Source organism: Micromys minutus (genome assembly GCF_963924665.1).
Source record: "Micromys minutus genome assembly, chromosome: 4".
NCBI lineage: Eukaryota > Metazoa > Chordata > Mammalia > Rodentia > Muridae > Micromys > Micromys minutus.
The window spans coordinates 42105270-42125158 of NC_137973.1; the positions used below are offsets into that span (position 1 = coordinate 42105270).

At 45.6% G+C, this 19889-nt stretch overlaps 2 protein-coding genes across 5 annotated transcripts in view; both read right to left on the minus strand.

Moving 5' to 3' along the window:
• LOC308420466 (glutathione S-transferase Mu 3) overlaps positions 1-19889 on the minus strand; it is a gene marked incomplete at both ends in the record, with an annotated part of 70801 nt that overhangs the window by 45623 nt on the left and 5289 nt on the right. Inside the window, 2 exons of one of the 4 annotated variants that reach the window (XM_080916491.1) lie at positions 8552-8627; positions 8897-8932. The exons of 2 other annotated variants lie outside the window; for them this stretch is intronic. In XM_080916491.1, coding sequence (XP_080772617.1) covers positions 8552-8627; positions 8897-8932 — 112 coding nt within the window. Of the gene's footprint in view, positions 1-8551; positions 8628-8896; positions 8933-19889 lie in introns of those variants that run through there. One more of the 4 variants, XM_080916487.1, reaches the window with a different exon arrangement.
• Positions 3017-8052, minus strand: LOC308419570 (glutathione S-transferase Mu 3-like; the record flags this gene model as incomplete). Its single annotated transcript, XM_080915337.1, has 6 exons — positions 3017-3106; positions 5893-6003; positions 6085-6252; positions 7363-7478; positions 7577-7658; positions 7936-8052. 6 exons carry the CDS (start codon positions 8050-8052, stop codon positions 3017-3019), a joined length of 684 nt encoding a protein of 227 aa, XP_080771463.1.

Below are 19889 nucleotides of genomic sequence, written 5' to 3' on the forward strand. Positions count from 1 at the left end.
TAACCTTTCTCCTATTTTTTATAATAAAATAGGATTTTTGTGCCAAAATTTAAAAGTAAAAAGGCAAATACATTTTTTTTTAAACTTTAAAGTCAAATTATAAACTGCCTGAAGAAGGTACACAGAACCCATGAAACGTGAATCTTAATAATGTTATGTTTGATGACTAAAGGTTATTAACTACTGAGGTCAAAGTTCAATATACTATTATCAAAATTATCTGAAATCAATAGAGTTCTTCTAGGATACTATTTGTCTACTGTTCTATTGTTCTACTAAAATTTTTCTCATCAATATAACCAGGAAAAACTGGTCTTAAAAAAATCAAGACTTATTTAATAACTGTTTATTCCTGAGCCCTATCAAAATGTTACATGAAATTTAAATCACACAATTGGTTATGTTGTTGTCTTTCAGGGTGTTCAAAAAAAAAAACGTTGGGAGGTCTACATCACTAAGGCTAAGGGGGTCATTAATGTTTTCATTTCCTATAGGCTCTGCCCAATAGTTACCAGGCAATAGTCAGGTAAGCCTGATTCACTATAAAGGGGGCTTCTTGCCCCATCCTCTCTCTCTCTTGCTCTCCTGCCCTCCCTCCCCCTTACCCTCTTCCCCCCTCTCTTCCAACTCCCTCAACCTCCCCCACAAGCTGGCTTACTGCTTCTCTCTCTCTCTCTCTCTCTCTCTCTCTCTCTTTCTCTCTCTCTCTCTCTCTCTCTCTCTCTCTCTCTCTCTGTCTCGCTGTCTCTGTTACTCTCTGTGCCTTTCTCTGTCTCTACTACTTCAACTCCCCTCCCCCCATGCGCTGAATAAACTCTATTCTATACTATACCCATCTTGTAGCTGGTACTACAGGGAGAAAGGATGCCCTCAGCATGGGGCCTGCAGAGGCACCCCCTTCTCCCACACAATACTGAGCTTCCACCAAACATATCCCTGACTTTTCTGATCTTTTTATAAAACACAACACTTAAGGATGCCAATATTTTGGCCCTAACCTTTAAAGATCAGCCCAGAACCCATAAGACAGGATCAGTAGAGTATGTAGGCATATTATTTTGGATTATGTGGATATATGCATATGTTTCTAATAGAAAGGAACTCCTGTAATTTGCAGTCCATTATCTGCTGACTGAAAGAGTCAGTCCTGACCAGACAGGAAGTACCAGGGAAATCTCCAGGTAGAGCATGAGAAGAGGATGCATGTGACAAGGACAGCAGATGAAGGGGTACCTGAGCATGACAGAATGAACTCACACATCACCTGGCTTTGATCCTACCTATGTGCTTGTGAAATAACATATCACCTTCGGGAAGCAGATGAAGTCTGATGATAGATATTATCAATAAGAATATGACCCTATGTCAAGAACCCCACCGCCTCAGACCTATGGGAATGACAAAGCCCAAGGACAGATGTGGACACTATGCAGAAAGTACTGATCACAGCTTCTTCCTCCTCCAGGATAGGCCCCAAACTGGTCCTCTACAGATCCCTACTGTGATTAGCTGGTACACCTCCTTATCCACAGGTATATAATAAACCCAACATTCTGTTCAGCTGTGACCACAAACTTTCTGAGTGGCTCCTGCAGCTTCATCAGAGTACATGGCCCACAGGTCCCTTATTTTCTGTACTTGTTTCAGTGTTTCTTCATGTCAAATTGCCCTAGGCAGGTGAGTCCCAAAGCCTTGCAGGTCTTAGCAATCAACCATCCCACTGTATTCAAATCCTGAATACAATAGCAGCTAGTTACATTGTGCCTGCAGAAAACTAGGGATGATTGTCATTGGGCTCAACTTTGAACAGCTCTCCAAAAACTGTCTGAATCATACAATATTAAACAATGACACAAGGGATTCTCACTGACAGGGAGATTTATTGGCAGTAATTGCTTGGGTGCAAGGAAAACACAGGTCATAAAAGTTAACAGAGAGTAAGGGTAAGTTCAATTCAATTTCTCCAAATAGAAAGGATTATTCAAGAATGAAGGTCTTCATACCAGTTGAGCATCAAGCCAGAAGAGCCTTTCACAGACTCAGCAAAGACAATTTCCTGGGAGACCTCATACTGAACACAGCGTGGTGTGTGAGGTAGAGACCAGGCAGGGCTCATCCTGGGCACTCTCACCAGCTTCACCACTCATTGAGACATACAGCTCTTCTCAGTTCAAAGTCCCAGAATGCCACAGTGAATGAGATTCCCAGATGCCACAGAAAATGAGATTTCAGGCAAGCACACTTTATCCTCTAACCCAGTGTTTCTCAACCTTCCTCATGCTGTGCTCCTTTAATCCTCATGTTTTGATGAGCCCCCACATAAAATACATTTTGTTGCTACTTCACAAGTATAATTTTGCTACTGTTATCATCATGAATATGCATTATACCTTATATTTGACACCCCCCCAAAAAGGGATCATGACCCACAGGTTAAGAAATAATTCTTTAAGAAGCTTTATTTCCTGCTGGGAGGGTCTCAGGTTAGAACCAAGATCTGTCAAAGCTCTTCTGGTTCCATTAGACATCCCAGAGCCAGTACTACAGACTTAGAGCTCAGGCTCTTTGGAAGCAGCTGTGATGCTTGGCTAAAGAGTAAAAGAAAAAACACAACACACAGCAAGTGTGTTTTAGGCTTTATTGTAGATGAGACAGGCCTGGGGCAACTCCTCCAACCAGGAATATGCTGCCACTTGAGACAGTGATCTTCAGGGTAATTCTAGGGAGCCTGAGTTCAGGACAGACCTCAAATCTAGGAAAAGGGGCTGTGAAGTTGGGTTAGGAAGCCAATGAAGAAAGGGACCATGATGAAGAAAGTAGGGAGAATGAAGACTGTGTGGGCTTGATTAGGGTGAGGGGGAGGGGATGGGGCTCACAAAGCTGGAGAAGGGAGTGGGAAGGAGAGAGAACCAGGAGTCACAGTGCAGAAGGCCAGAGGTGCTGTCCTCCAAGGCCTGCAGGATCAGACAGTGTGAACAGGTCCTCCCTGTGAGTTCCAACAGGGCAGGGGCCCTAATCAGTGCCCCCACTGGGCTCGACTCTTAGAAAACACAGGTCTTGGGAGGAAGCGGCTACTCTTCATATAGGCAGAGATCTTCTCCAGGCCCTGCAAATTGGGAAGGACACAACAGAAGCTCAGGTCTGCAGCCCATGCAAAGCAGCAGCCCCATGCCAAAGATCAGCATTTCTCAAAAGGCTCACACTGTGGAGCACAGCACAGCCAGCTTAGCTCCCAGCCTTGGCAAGAGAACTCTTCAGTTTCCTATTAGGGTGCTTTATACACACTAAAGGTCACAATACAGGCACAGAAAATAATATAACTGTTGGATTCTGTAACCCTACCCCTCAGTTACCTGGGAAGAGACAAGTATGCTTTGCCCCCAGTTACCTGACATTATAAAGGCGGGCTGCTTGCTCCCTCCTCTCCTCTCTCTTTTCCTCTTTGCACCCTTGCTTTCCCCCCTCTCTCCACATGCTTATGGCCCCTCTCTGCTTCTCCACTGCTCCTCTTGTCTCTCTCTGCCTCTACTACCCTGTTAACTCCCCCTCCCATCCCCTGACTGTTGGGATTTTGTAAACCCCACCTCTCAGTTACCTAGCAACAGCCAGGTATACCCCACCCCTCACTTACCCCAGCAGTGGCCAGGTGTATGCTCTGCCCCAGTGACCTGACACTCATAAAAGGGGCTGCTTACCCCCCTCCTCTCTCTCTTGGCCTCTCTTGCTTTTTGCTCTTTCAGCCTTGCTCTCTAACCCCTACCCCTCCTCTACCCTTCCCCTTCCCCCCCTCTCTCCCACATGCTCATGGCCAGCCTTCTCTACTTCTCTCTCTCTCTCTCTCTCTCTCCTCTCTCTCTCTCTCTCTCTCTCTCTTCTCTATCTCTATCTCTCTCTCTCTCTCTCTCGTCTCTCTCTCTCTCTCTCTCTCTCTCTCTCTCTCTCTGCCTCTACCGCCCTCTTAACTCTCCCATGACCTAAATAAACTCTATTCTGTACTATACCATTGTGTGGATGGTCCCTCAGGGAAGGGATTCCCAACATGGACCCCCCAGAGGCATTTTTCTTGCCCTCAGGCCTCGCCTCAACTCCATGGGCCATATGCCCCCCACTCTCCTCATCCTTCCCCTAACATTGGTGCCATGACTCGGATTGTCATCCTTTCACAACATTGGTGCCCTGTGACTTTGCTTTCAGTGACTTTTCCTTTCATTGGTGCCCCGACATCTTTTCCTTACACTGACTAAACTAAATTCTGTACTATACTGTTGTGTGGCTGGTCCCCTCTGTGGAAAGGGGTTCCCAACATGGGTCTCCCAGAGGCATCTTCTTGCCTCCAGGCCTTGCCACACCTCCAGGGAGCATATTCCTCTGACTCTCTTCATCTATTTCCTAACAATAATTATTCCAAAGCAAGCCCAGGTCCAGAGACCTCAACTTCCCTTCTCACACGGGTAGTGATTGACACAAAGGTGGAGTCAGGAGTCAGCTTGGCTCTGGAGCTGCCATTTAGTCTTTTCTCCTCCTCACTCCCCCTCCCCCCCTCTCTTCCTCATCCTCTTCCTTTCCCTTGTACTCTTTCTCCCTTCTTCCCTCTCTCATCTCCCTCTCACCTCTAAGAACAGATACTCCACTAGGAAGCACTTTCTAGTGTGTATTTATGAACAGAGAAGGGATATAAGAAAAAAGGGAAGGGGGTGGGGGTAGAAGAACCAGGAAGACAGGCAGAACCCAGTGACTCAGCAAATCCTCAGTGAAAGGAGACACCAAGAGAACAGGTCACAAAGAAGAGCTGTACAGGATTCTAATCAACTTCCTGAGAGCTGAGTTAAAAATTATTCCCATGGTTCAAGTATAATCTCCCCATACCTGGCTGTACCCATCTCCACCCAACATACAGGGACCACTCCATGGGACTGCATGTTGTGCTATGAGCTGTACACCAAGCTGGAGAACACACAGACAATTCCAGAGGGTGCAAAGGCACCCACCAGTGACTATACATATGCTGGGCTAAGGTGCCGCTCTGTTTCTCTGGCCACCTGCCCTAGAGCCATGCCAGCTCCTGAACAGTGCCCCCAAGGGTACCCAGCCTGAGCCAGAACCACAGCCAATGAGAACTAATAGGAAAAGTGTCCCTTCGAGGGGCAGTGAGCAAGGTCAACAGAACAAGGGTAGAAAGGCCTTTGGATCTACACCAATCTGATTCCAGATTTGAGTAGATGACCCAAGGTATTTGGGAAGTGCAGTACAGGCTGGGTTCAGCAGTTGAGAGAAACACCCCATGCATCTCACAGGCTGGGCTTCTACAACTCTCTGCTGACTAGTCCCAAGATTGTGCCATTATGGATTCCCCCCCACGGCCCCCTCCCCCCACCTGCCATGCACACATTTGAGATTTTGAAGTGATAAATATAGCTGGATAATGTTTATAGAATTTTTCTAAAAACAAGCAAACAAAAAAAAAACCCAAGCCTCAGAACTAGAAAGGCATTGTGAAAGGTGTTTGGATTGAGATCAGGGACAAACAGCCGAGGGGCATATTTTACATCCACAGTAGACCTGGCGCCAGGTTCTCCCAGCATCCCTCAGTCCCTACTTGGCATACCTTGACCTCTACCCAGAACTTTCCATCTGAGGGGTTGAGCTGCCCTGCACTTAAGAGTCTCTTCCCATGCAATTTCTCTCTTCCCCTCTATCTCCCTCTCTATGATGATTTCTCTGTCCTCATTCCCTGACATCAGTGGACTTGCCTGCCTGAGAGCATTTGTCTAATACACCTGCTTTTGGATACCCTAATCTGCTTACAATTGGCTCACTTCACTGTCAGAAAGATAATGTATCAAAGAAGTGAAAAAGAAGACAACCCAAGAGGAGGCAGGATCAGGGCATCACCTCAAATCGGGCCAGGAAGTCCTTCAGGTTTGGGAAGGCGTCCAGGCACTTGGGCTCAAACATTCTGTACTGGTCAAGAATGTCATAAGCAAGGAAATCCACATAGGTAACCTGCAGGAAGCCAAGGGTGAGCACTCTGGAATTTGACACCTAGGAAGAATGGCAGCTCCTCCTCTCCACCCCTCCCTTTACCTTGTCCCCTGCAAACCATTGCCTCTTGCCCAGGAACTCAGAATAGATTTTCATCTTATCAGGGATGGCCTTCAAAAACTCTGGCTTCTGCTTCTCCTGAGGCAGAGAACAGCAGTCACCACCTTTAGTTATAGGTTTCCTGGCAGAGAGGCTGCTAGCCTTGAAGCACTAGGCTCATGAGCATCTCCACCATTTTCTTAGTAGTAGACCTCATCTATCAGAGGCTATTAGAAGAGAGAGAGGAGGGCTACATCTGTCACCACTGGTACTTAGCAGCTGTGATTCACACCCAGGTCTTCCTAAATATCATCATGCATGTTATGGTTTCAGAGAGACAGTAGAACCACAGAATCAAAGGACTTAAAGACCCCAGGAGAAGACAGAGATATATTGGCTTGAGGGGGGGGCACATGAGAACATTTTAGATATTTAGATATTTAAAGACCCTGCATCAGATTTTAGCAATTACTAATATTGAAAAGCAGAGGAGTCAAAGTTCTTCTGGCTGACCCTGAGCTTCCTACTAGGAAGGTGTCCTGACTTCTACTGGAGCCAGAGAGAGCTCAGGAAGTACTGGGTACATGTGTGAGATCATTGTGCATGCCACTACCAAGCTCGGGCATCCTATCTTCACAATGTTTGTAGGAGGGATAATGTATGTAGGCACGCTTATCTGTGTGTGCATTTGTGGAAGCTAAAGCCTGCTACCTGGTGACTTTCTCAATCACTCTCTACCTTGTGATTTTGTGACAGTGTCTATCACCAAGCCTTTAGTGCCCAGACTGGCTGGCTCATTGGCTAGCAAGCGCAGAAACCGTCCTGTTTCTTTTCCTCTGGTACTACAAGGTACTCCCTGGTTTGTTTGTTTGTTAACGTGGGGTGCTGGGGATCCATACTCAAGTCCTCCTGCTTGCACATCAAAGACCTTCACCCTCTCAACCTCATCTTTGGAGTGTGTTTTAAGAAGAAAAATCATTAGTGTGAACATTAGCTTAGATGCCACACAGAAGTAATCACAGGACAGGGGTTTTCTCTCTACATTCAATCTCTACGATCAGACAGACAGTTCACTCTGTAGAATCTCAACCATATCTAGGATGGTGAGGCAAGTAGTGATTGTTTGAGTGTTGATGTGATAAATCACTAGGGTAAAGAAGGTTGTTCAGCTGGTAATACAGGAAAACTTGGAGAATCATTAACACAGTTCATTAACCGAAGGGGATGCTACAGATCTGAATGCAAGATTTTAATTCCCGCTGAAAACCCTGTCTGCTTTACCCACTGGCCACTCACAAAATCAGGGCTGAGGCAGACTATGCCCAACTGAATGCGACTGTCCATAACCAGTTTCTCCAAAATGTCCACACAAATCCTCTCCTCCTCCGTCTCTCCACCTGCAGCACACACAGCACAGACTCACTCTCGGCCTCCTGCTCCAGCCAAGCCAAGAGGGATGGCTACTGTCCCCCACCCTGCAGCCAGCCCCACTCACACAGGTTGTGCTTGCGGCCAAGGTAGCGCAGGATGGCGTTGCTCTGGGTGATCTTGTGTGACCCATCAATCAAGTAGGGCAGCTGGACAGACAAGCAGGGACAGTCAGATGGGATATGAGATCCCAACATCCCATCCCTGGGTGAATGGGGCCTGGCACTCAGTGTGCCTGCCATGGGAAGCCAACCATGAGCACAGTGCACACTGGATGGAGAGCTGGGACACAGCCCATCACAGACACACTGTGCAGTCAGCAGGGATGGAGCTGGTGAGCAGAGATATGACCCCACACCTCAGCCAGACAAGGACGTGAGGTGAGAACTACATGTCTTCCCGAAGCCTCCCCTTCTCTGTACCTACATTGGGAATGTCCAGGCCAAGATTGAATTTCTCACTAAGCCACTGGCTTTTGTCAACGTTGGGGCCTGTGGTGAACAAGAGGATATGAAAGAAAATCAGTACATTCTTACAGTCCATCTTCAGGGACCCACCCAAGGAGTCATTAGCAAGATACCCTGAGACAGAGGATCTATAACCCCTCACATGTAGTCAATCATAAGATGAAAAAGAGGGGTGAATAACTGGTATAAGGGAAGCCTGTGCCCAGTGGGATCCCAAAATGAGCCCAGCCCAATGATAAATACAGGTGGGCCAGGAACTCCAGTCTCACTATTATTGTTTGAGGCAAGGTCTCTTGGTTTGTAACCAAGGCTGCCCAGAAACTGTACATGTAGACCTGGCTGACCTCAAATTCAGAGATCCATCTGTCTCTCTGCCTTTCTAATGCTGGATTTAAAAGCAAACTCCCCACACGTGGCCATACCTAGTGCATAGAAAACCAAACTACACCCTCAAGAGGTTCCTGGAAGGAGCAGGCTCAGGCTCCAGCTGCAGAAAGTCTGCAGTCTGAGGGGCTGTGTGCAAGCATCCCTGGGCAAAGGGAAGCTGGTGGTTTCTGATCAGAAGGTGTCCTTACCGTCCCCCATGGTGTATCTCTTCTCCTCATAGCTTGAATCTGTGTATTCCAGGAGCAGGCGGATCGGGTGTGTCAGCTGGGAGAGATTACAGAAGTTAGAAATGACAGGACCTTTCCTGGGTGACTTTCTTCCCAGTTGAATCCTCTCACACACCACAAACACCGCCACCCTGCTTTCTGTACACATACACTCACACGTGGGCACACTCTCACACCTGCAGCCTCCTAAATTTTTGGGCACCAGAGTGCTAGGAGGAGAATCTCTCCCCTAGAAACAGCCCTGATCGCTCTGAACTTCTTCCCTCCTGAGTCCTAGTCCCACCCTTTTGGGGACCCCTTTCTTACTCCTCTGATGTTCCAGTATCCCAGTATCATAGGCATGGCGCTGGTGCTGTGGTCTTCTCAGACTGACTTCAGTCAGCTTTAGCTGGGGAATTTTAAGGGTAAGGTAGGTGGGACCCTATAAACAGTTCCACCCTCAATGGCCTAACCCCACTCAGGCACTGCCTTTCCCGCATTGCCCTACCCCTTACCCTCCCCTCTGAAACTTTGAACCCTAAGCCAGAGGGCCACACCCACAGCCCAAGAGAGACAGGAGTGGGATCCATGCAGCTTCAGGCCTTGTATTCAGATCAGGGTCCCACAAAGCCCCCCAGTGCTGGTCAGCAGCAGCTTACAAGCTCTTTTGGTGCTTTCCTCTCACAGCCCCCGAAATCTGAAAATGCAGCTCTCCTTTCCTTGGCAGAACTTGGATTTTCCCTATACTTTGAAATCTGCCTTTCAGGGTTCCACATCTCAACAGAAGATAAAGCATGGTGCCCCTCTCATGAAAATTTAATTCAGTATCTATCCTTGCATCCAGAACAGCCCCTTTGACAGCTGCCAGAATGTATCATCAACCAAAGCCTTATTATTCACCTAGGACAGTCCATAAGATAGGAAGGACTCCAGGACAACGGGATGCTCTACACATGGGATCCTGTAACACTTTGCACAGGACACAAGGAGCCCAAAGCTAGACCCTCAGCTGTTCACATCCCTAGGTGCTGACCTGGTCCAGGATTCTTACATGACAGGGTGGCTCACATGACCTTTCAGTTTACCCTGGAATATATGTCCTGTAGTATGGCCTTCACAAAGACAACGTACTACCAAGAACACTCTTAACTGTCTACTGTCTTCTTTGCAGGGAAGAGACTCTTTCATAACCTAGAGGCTTGTGGTTAAGTGGCCTGAGGATGACATCACCTTGTTTACAGACACTTATCAGATATAATGAAAAACAAATGACAGAAGAGGAGACTAAAATGTGTTTAGAAGTCAAAGGGCAAGGCTGCTGCTCTAAAGAAATTTTATTTTGGGATTAAGTCACCCTTTACTAGGACTACAGCTTATAACTCCAGCATGTCACCTCATCCACATAATAGGTGTGCAGTGAGGGTATAAGGGACAAGCAGAGGCCATCTCATCTTGTGACAATTAGAGAAGCCACATGCTCTGCAGGTCTCTGTGAGGATGTAAGCAAAGAGACCATGTCACTGGGGCTCACGGTGACTGTAGCAAATGCTGCCTTAGCATTTGGACATGTTCATCTGACCACTTCATGTTCTCTGAATGTTCAAGCTCAGAAAGTAAGCTGAGGTTGTAAGGCGATGCTCAGAGTTAAGCTTGTACACAGAAAGACTATACTATTCATGCATGCATGAAACTTCCTGGTTTCATGAGCTCTTAGATCTTTAATCATTTGCTATTCTAAGGATCTCAGAAAATGACATTTCTAGATTTAGCTGAGAAGTGAGTTTTAAATGCTATGAGAACAATAAGTTTGAAAGACAGTGAAAGAATATTAAACCAGTTTTACATGGAACAGAAATTGTACCATAGTGTGAACTCTCAGCTCTGTCTGCACCATGCCTGCCTGCATGTTGCCATGTTTCTGCCTTGATGATAATAGACTGAATCTCTGAACCTGTAAGCCAGCCTCAATCAAATGTTGTCTTTTATAAGACTTACCTTGGTCCTGGTGCCTGTTCACAACAGTAAAACCCTAACTAAGACACATAGTGTTCATCCAATTTGTTTCTCTTTGTTAAACAGTGAGTTCATAGCAAGGAGATCCCTCTGGTAAGAAGGCCCTTCATGTTGAACGTGAACTAGCTGATAAAGACCACAAGTTTAGTGAGAACTACAGGGAGGTATTTTGCAAGTCTGAATGAAGCATGTCAGCATATCTTCATCACTATGGTAACCAGAGAAGAGGAGTGAAGAAAGGAGAAGAGATCCATGCTGGCCAGGACAACTACTCAGAGGGCTTGGGAAGGGAGCCAGAGTCCTGGGGCCCTAACGAGGACAGAATAGCTCTGCCGACTGGGATAAGGACTAGGACAGCAAGTCCTCAATGCAGGGTCTTCATAGTCCAAGAGCATCATCTCTATGAATGACAGAGGTCTCTGATAGGCAGCAGGGACAGTGGAGATTGGGGATATGGAGAGATCTGAAGGTAGGAGTCTCAGACAGTGCTGTCTTGGAGAATGTCACAGCAGTGTTGATCACCGATCCTTTGGATATCTCTGTGCACTGTCACAAGTTCACAGTGCAGCCAGTCCTGGTTTCTGTCTGAAAAGGACACTGTGCAGAAACAATCTCAATGTATTGGAAGAAATTTGGCTTAAAACCTGAAGAGTGACATCTGGGATATATTCCATAATTCCTTCCAGGACAATGGGTGATATTCAACATGGTCAATAAAAAACATAAAATTTTATAAGTAATGGCTTCTGAATTTTTAAAACACTGCAGAAATAAATGACAACAAACTAAGTGTTCTCTGCCTCATGGAGACTCTGAAAGTCTCTTATAAGCCATCTAGAGAAACTCAGGAAGTAAAGAAAATACATAACTGAACAGGAATTTTAATCCAGCAACATGGTTACACTTGCCACGGAATATAGACACACCCTTAGTATACTCCTTTCATCACAAACAGTGCAATCCAATTGAAGGACAGCCAAAGTGATGAATCAGAGAAAGATTCAATGGGGTAGGATTAGCTCAACTCTCCTGAGAACAGTACAATAAAGAGTGGGCATTTGAGAGAGAGTGAGAGGAGAGGCAGGGGAATTAGTTGAGTTGAAGTCAGTTCAGTCTGTTCTATGCAGGTTAGTTGAGTTAAGTAAGTGTGATTTGAGGTATTTTGGTTCAAATGGTTGAGAGTGAGTGCAGTGGTGTGGAATTGAGTTCATTGGTGAATTCATAAAGTTTAGTGCAGGTCAGAAGAGGTAACTGAAGCCAGAGAATGAGAAGGAGCCAGAAGATTAGAACAGATTTCCAAAGTTAGACTGAGGGCAAGCAGAACAATTCAGTGAGAAGCTGATAGAAGTCAGTTGGAATCAGTCATCTTGAAGAGAAATTTAGGTAGAACAGTTGACTTGAACCAGCCTGCCAGACTTCAGACAGAACTAGAAAGAGTTAGTTTATTCAGCAGTAAGCTTCCACTATCACAATTATGTCAGGCAATTAAAATTACTTTCACACATGATATTTTCTCATTTTTGTAAGAAGTAAAAAAAAATGAATATCATACATGTCTCAGACATGACTAGTAAAAAAACTGATCGTGCCCACACCCCTATGTTAGCAAGAACTGGTTTAAAGACTGGCTGTACAACCAGAATAATGGAGTCTGTGCTGCCTGTCACTGAACAGAGATGAAAATTGAATCTCCAGGTTATGGTTTCATCAGAAACCAGACAATGTGCAATGATGATTGTTGATACCCTAAAAAACAAAAACTGTTTTCATATCTTGTCTCCACCCAGTAGGTTAGATAGTAGCTTTGGGGAAGCAACCATGTGGCTTGGATGAGGTCCCAAGTATGAGCCTCATGCCTTGTATTTTTCCCTTGTTCTCTGGACATTGGATTCCAAGCTCTTTTTCAAATGCCATGTCTAATGATCATCTGTCTGCATACGCCCTATACACTCTAGACATCACATGGGCTAAAGAATGAACTCAGAGCAAACCAGCCATGGACCAGGCACACCTGTAAATTCTACTCTCCAATAGGAAGTACACCATATCTCTATCCCTCTAGCATCCCAGTATCCCCACTACTAGTTAACCTATCTATAATAATCGGTTTCATAAAAAAAAGGCATCCTGCCTCTGTGCATGCAGTTGATCAGCAGTACCACTACTACAGGGGAAGAAGACTTTCCGGAACAGTTGTGCACAGCAGAGTACAGCATATGCAAAGGTAAATAGTTAATGCAGAAATAAATAAAGAACAGGCAGGAGAGCCAGGCAGGATTCTCTCCAGTCTTGGAGGTGAGAGAGCCAGGAGCCAAGCAAAGACAGATCAAAGCTGAAGAAACACCCTTGATTCCTTATATTACAGGCAATTTCAAGAATTGCTGCAGCCTTCTATGAGCTCTGAACATCTTCCAGCACACTGAAAAAAGCAAAGTCTCTGGCACAAAAGACACTAGTGACCACGCCTCAGCTGCCAGGAGGATGCAGATGTAGTTAGGCATCTGTGAAGAGTGGAGGACAACCTATGTGCAAGTTGTGAATACATCAAGACAGAAAATAAGCTAGACAGACACACAGAAAGAGACGGGAACCAAGGAAGGGAAGAAAAGAGAAGGAAGGAAGGGAGAGAAGGAAGGAAATATAAAAAGCTTTATTTAGATATATTAAACATTTCAAGGTGGGAGAGAAACAGCCAAGTTTAATGTAAAAGAATTTTTGCCAAAAAGAGATACTAAGAAGAAAAATACTCAGACTTTCTCTAAGACTCAATAAACCCATAACTATCACAAAGCATCTACAACACTGATAACATGTAATTCCAACAAGATGAATACAAAACCAGACACAGAGCTAAGAGGGATGGGACTCATTTGGGAGAGTGCTGGCCTAGCATGCACAAACCCCTGGGTTCTATCCCAGCACCCCGTTAACCAAGAATAGAGGAGCTCTAGGAAGGTCATAGCTGAAATATCACTATCCAAAGCCATGCTCAGCTTCAGTGAGTTTAAGGCCAGCTACCTGAAACAGGAGGCCTGCTTCACTTGGGAGAAAAAGGATATGATAGGCTCATAAGTTTTAGAAAAAAAAAAAAGAGACCTAAAATTCTGCACAGATGATTTCAAAACTAGATGTGCAGTTTATCATAAAACATGCCAATGCTATAATGAACTGCATCTAATAAATCCAACAAAATGTAGACTGAAATATTAAACCCCAATGGAGAAATAATGCATAGTAAGTGGGGGAGCAAAAGATTTTTGTTTTCATGATCTAGCTGGATGGTGTTTCAAAACCACCCCAAACTAGTAAGTTTGACTACCAATTGTCATGAACTTGGGTCTGGAATAAATGTCCATCTGAGAGGCAGCATGAGCTGGAGGCTGTAAGTCTCTGTTCCTTCTGAGTCTGATTTCCCACCTAGGCTTTGCAGAGAGAATATGATGTGTCGGTTGTAATTGCTTCTGTGCTCAGACATGGCAATACAAACAGAGACAAAGATGGAGGAGAGAGGGAAGAGAAAAGCATGAGGACATGAGAGCTGAGGAGCTCAGGGAGACTGGACCCTGTGTGAGCTGTTCTGTATACGCTGAATGTAACAATACAAACTTGGACACTCAGCAATCCAGTACAACTTGTCCAACCATGACACTTGTCTGGAGGGAACCTGAGATTCAGAAGGTGCAAGTAGTTTTCTTTTCACACAACTGGTCTATCGGACAGGGTCTGAGTCAGACTGACGTTTTGGGGGTCATTCTGTGTGGTTTCTGACCCCATGTCTCCTGTCTTCTTGCAGTAGATACTCTATTCTTCCTTCTTTTCATCAACAAGTTCCTGGTTCAGAGCTAATCTTCTTTTAGCCTAGGTGTGTATACAACCTAGACCTCTGGCATGACAAAGTAGTTCAACAGGTCAATGCAACTTAGAAGAAATCTTACCCAAAGACCTACCAAAGACAGGATGAAACACTGTGGTGGAAGGCCCAGGAAGAAAGGCTCATCAGGCTTGTAATCAAGATAGTCCAAGTTCTCCAATGTAGTGCCTGAGGTCAAACTCACTGAGCCAAAGCTGACCTCATCCCCAGGCCTGATGAGGGACCAGGCTGAATAACACCCACATATGCTACTAGCCTTCACCCAGGATGGTGTCATAGAGTGTAAAGAGTTCAAAGATATCCACAACTTCCTGTCCTCCAAAATCAATGTGCTCCCAGCTGCAAGTACAATACTCAGTGGTTCCTTCTTGCCCCTCTCCTCCCTTTCTCCACCCAGCCATACCAGCTATTACACAATCCCCAAGGCCATGAGCGCAGACCAGAACTCACACTGATGAGAACTGGCTGAGAAAGTGTGGGACTTGATGGGTGTGGAGTCCAGACTGCAAGTTTCCATAACATTTTCAACTCCAAAATGACTAATTAAGTAGGTTGGATGAGTGTAAAAAATAATTAGTGACCCATGGTTCTCTGTGAGGAAAGAGTCAGACTTGGTTCCCGAAGAGCCAGGAGGTAACACATCCACACTGGAGTCAGTGATCTCTATCTCTGCCTGTCTTGTCTCTGTCTGTCTCTCTCTTTCCTAACCTCAGGATGAGGATGTGTCTATTTATCTTGCTGTACCTGACATCATGCCTCATCCAGAGGTCCGTGGTGTGAAAATGAGGACCTGTCCCATTTCACAGAGAATTCATATGCTACAGGGGAATGTAGATGATAGTCAGGTATCTGTTAGTTAGACAGAGTAGAAGAGAAAATCAGTCCAAATGACCAAATATGTATTCTGCCTCATGGTCCCAGAGCGTTCATGGTTTCTTGACTCCATGATGGGAAAGAGCATTATAGCAAAGAGTGAGTGTGGGAGAAAAGCTACTCACCAAGCAGTGTGAGGAAGCTGGGAGATGAAAGGGAAAGGCTGTAATATAGCCCTCAGCCATGCTCACCCCCAACACCTACTTACTCCTACTACCCCCTTGGGTCTCCACCACTTTTCAATAGCCTTTTATTAATTCCACAACTATACTATTTGATGGATGCGTCTTAGATTCATGTTGCAATCACCCCCAACTCTGAACATAATTACAGTGGGACCATGCCTGTATTCAAAGCCACTGAAGGACAGTTCTGATCAATACTCTAACAGAAAATGATGGGTCAAACGAAACGGCCTCACCACAGGATGTTCATGGTGGAGTCCTTGAGAAAGGACACTTGGGTACATTCTCTGACCCAGTACAACCACAGCCTGGGAATTCAGTGCTTCTTTCTGGGGGTTCTGATTAGATAGAGTTTTCTGAAGATCATCTGTGCCCGTGAACATTTATTAGTGACATCATTGTGAGTAGAATTGCTGTCATAGACAACCCATGAAGAGAGGATTTTTAAACATATGTTGGATGACTTTACTTGAGTGTTTGTTGTTAGTTTGTTTGTAGGAGGACTAGGTGAACACTCAGAGCAATGAAAGACTAACTTGCAGGAGTCCTGGGTACTGACTTCAAGCCATCAGGTTAGGAAGCAAGTGCCTTTATTCACTGAACCACCTCACTGAACACATGAGGGCTATTTTAGTTCATGAATTCGGAGGGATTTCAGTTCATATTTTCAGGGAAGATATAGCAGCAAAAGCAGCTCCTTCACTGTGCCGGGGAAACTTGGCCATCCCTTAGCATCTGTAACATCTTCAGTCTCCAGAGAGGGCCTCCAAACACTTGTGTCTCCAGAAGCCAAAAGCAGCTGTGTCATCCTCGTGCACAAGCTCACTGGCAGAGGGGATGTCCTAGAGAGGCTGTGCAGACCCCAGCTGGGCAGGATGAACAGCCACCTTCCTGAGCACTGGCTTCGGTCATGATAGAAGCTTCAAGATAATCTGCACTGGATGAACTCCAGGTGAAGCCGATGTCTACAGATGTGACTGGAAACCAGATAGGAATACAGTATGGTTGGACTGCCGTGTCGGTGTAGCTCTGTAGCCATGGCAGGGCGCCTCTGTAGCACCAGAACTCATATGCTACCTTTCAGAATGTGAAATGTATTTGTCTGGACACCCCTGCCCACTGGGCTTTAAAGTCTCAGCTGAAGAATGGGTTGTTATTATGATGTGACTTGGTGCTTTGCTCTGACCTCCTTAAACATGATCAAGGGGAATTCATAATGGTCCTGAGGCCAAGCCACAAAAATCTGGCAGAAAAGATGGCCCAGCAGTAAAGATACTTGCTGCTCTTGCAGGGGACCCATATGAGATGCCTCATAATCACCTGTAACCCCTGTTCCTGGGGATATGGCCACCGAGAGCACCCAAAGGAGTGTGTGCATGTCCTCATCCTGAGGAACACCAAAACATACATTTAAATTCCTTAAAAATTAATTTCATTTAATTTTAAACTCTGAAGAAGAATACAAGAGCAAGAGCAGCATCAACAACCCACTGTCCCTGTGTGTACATCTGACTGCATCCCACAATGGACAGGCTGAAGAGGCAAGACACTAAAATTGCTCCTAGATTAAGAGCTTTACCTAATAAAATTTAAGGAGAATGAAATGAGCAATAAGGAGATTTCTAGAAAGCCGAGGAGTAACTGAGCTGAGAGGAGAGGAGGAGGCTGGGCAGTGGTGGCACATGACTTTAATCCCCACGTTTGGGAGGCAGAGGCAAATGGGTCTGTGAGTTTGAGGCCAGCCTGGTCTGATTTCCAGGCCTGCGAGAGCCACACAGAGAAACACTGTCTCAGAAAACAAACACACAAACAAACAAAACAAAACATGGAAAGAGAGGAAAAGCACTCCTCTTAACTCAGAGATCAGCATTACAAACCAGTATAGTGGACTGCAAGACTAATAATGTTTCAGAACTGCCTCTTGGAAAAACTGGCCAACTTGATGAAACAGAAAACACAGCGTTCAGAAACACTTACATAGAATTTAGAATCGTGGGTTCCAGGACAACCTATTCTGGGGTTCTGGTTCTCACTGACTGAGTCTAACCCAGAAGTACACAGTTAGTGTGGACAAGTTCAACTTGGCTGGGGCCAAGGCCAGAGGTAAAGGGAGTTCAGGACAGGACTTTACTCTCTGGGAGCTGGCGGTCCAGTCTGGAAAGACAGACACTGTGTTGAGATGGGTGGGCCCTGATAGCAGTGAGTTGCAAGGTCAGTGACAACACCATGGAAAGTGACCTGGATTGTAAGTGGCTACAAGGAATGTGCACAGGAAACAGGACTTGGGATCAGAGGAACCCAAGAGTCCTGACCCTGCTTCATCCCAGTTTAAAACACTGAATGATTCAGAAAAGCTAGATGGCAGATTCTGGCCACTTGGTTGCAGGCATCTATAGGTGGCTTCAGAATGTCCAAATGAATCCTTCTCTTCTGCTTTTGTACAGCACACAGAGTGGTACATAGTCGGTGCTTCACCAAAGCAAGTCATGAGGATGGACGTGGACTCTATCTCTCGACTATTAGCCTAGGCTAGTTTCACACAGAGACATGATGGTTATGGGTGATATAACACAGGATGGCATTTATCTAGGTGACTGTGTGTCTAACTATGCCACATACTGTACAAAAGATGCTCCCTGCTTCAGCTACATAAGAGGAACTTGCTTCCTTGGCTTGGGGCTCTTCTGCATAACTGCCAGTCCTGTCTGTCCCCTGCCTCTGTGTGTGTGTGTGTCTGTCAATGTGTCTGTCTCTGTCTTTGCCTATGTCTGTGCATCTGTCTCTGTCTCTCTCTTCAATTCCCAATAGGCATGACATAGCATCCTATGGCAGGGCCACAGTCAGAAAGAGCTTATATAACCAGATGATGCCATGTGACAGGACCACTCAGCCTCCTGGATTCTTCCAATGGATTCTTACATAGGAAGGTGAACGTTTTGTAGATTGGGGTCTGTTTCATCTGAATCTTTCTCCATTAACACAATAGGAGTGGAGAGCATTAGCCTCTGTTGTATTAGACCAGTAGGTGGCTGCAGCCAAAGTCAGGAGGCCCCAAGAGTTTCAGTCCCTTCTCAATGAGTTATAGACACTAAACAGAACTTGTGTCCAGTCCCAGTGCTACAAACATTCTAAAGTACCAGAACTTTAAAAGGTTCTACCCCATTGGCCTTTGGGGATAAGTTTGAAGGCCATGCCTTATATTACAGTTACCTGTGGTTTACTTTCCTAATTTTGCCACGAAGTTCTAAAACTTGTTTTCATTCCAAATTCTCTTCCCTTTACATAAAGAATGATTCAGACTCCTTTTGGTTTGCATAGCGATCATAACCCAGAGTTTCTTTTGCTAAAGTGGAGAGAATGTGGCCCCCAAAGCCGAAATACTGTCCTCTCATGGGGAACTTTGGCCACCCTCTGTTCCAGGTCCATGTCTACTTCAGTGCCGTTGGAAATTTTATTCTCTCTACTCGACATTATCAGAGTGCCACTCCTGACTTCACTGCATCCTTTCCAGCTTATCTTCTTTGTCCTTTAGTTAAAATTTAACAAATGTTGGCTGAAATAATGTGAACTTACCAGCTTCACGAACATTTCACTTCTATGAGTTTATCTTACGACCTTTAGCTTCTAGTTCCCCAATTATCTCAGCAAGCCTGCCCGTTCCTTGACTGCAGTAGACAGCAGCAGGCAGGGGGTATGAAGACAACACCCATCAGGGCTCTCATCCAGATGTGCTACCTGATACAGGTAGGTTGTAGGCACTGCCTGACAAAGGTCAGACACTGTGATGCAGCCTGTGCTATAGGAACATGCTCAGTGGGTACTTCTGCAGTGTGTTCAAGTCCTTCATGGACAACTCAGTGCAAAGTGTCCACAGCATCTCTGCCCTACACTGTGGCACTGGGACCCCACACACCAGGCCTGCCCATCCCCGGTCATGATCTTCCATGGGCAGCTGTAGCTTGTAAATGAGCCTGCTTAGCTGAGAGACTGCTGGTTGTATGGAGGGAGCAAAACATCTCTGGAGATAATGCCCTCAAACTCTAAATTTTCCTGTCATCAAGCATTTGCCAAGCCCTGCCATACATATTGAAGATGAACAATCCAGAGCTAGTGTTGTGGTACACACCTGTAATGCCAGTAGTCATGAGGTAGAAGAAGGAGGATTATGGGATCAAGGGCCATCTCAGGCCCAGAGTGAGCAAAGACCCAGCCAGTGTCAGAGACATGAGATCCTGGATCAAAAACACCAGCAACCGAGGCTGGAGACATGGTCAGAGGTTAAGAGTACATTGCTTTTAGAGCAGTTCTGTTGCCAGCACCCACGGGGCTGTCTGTAATTCTAGCTCCAGGTATTTGATGCCTTTTTCTGGCATCTGCA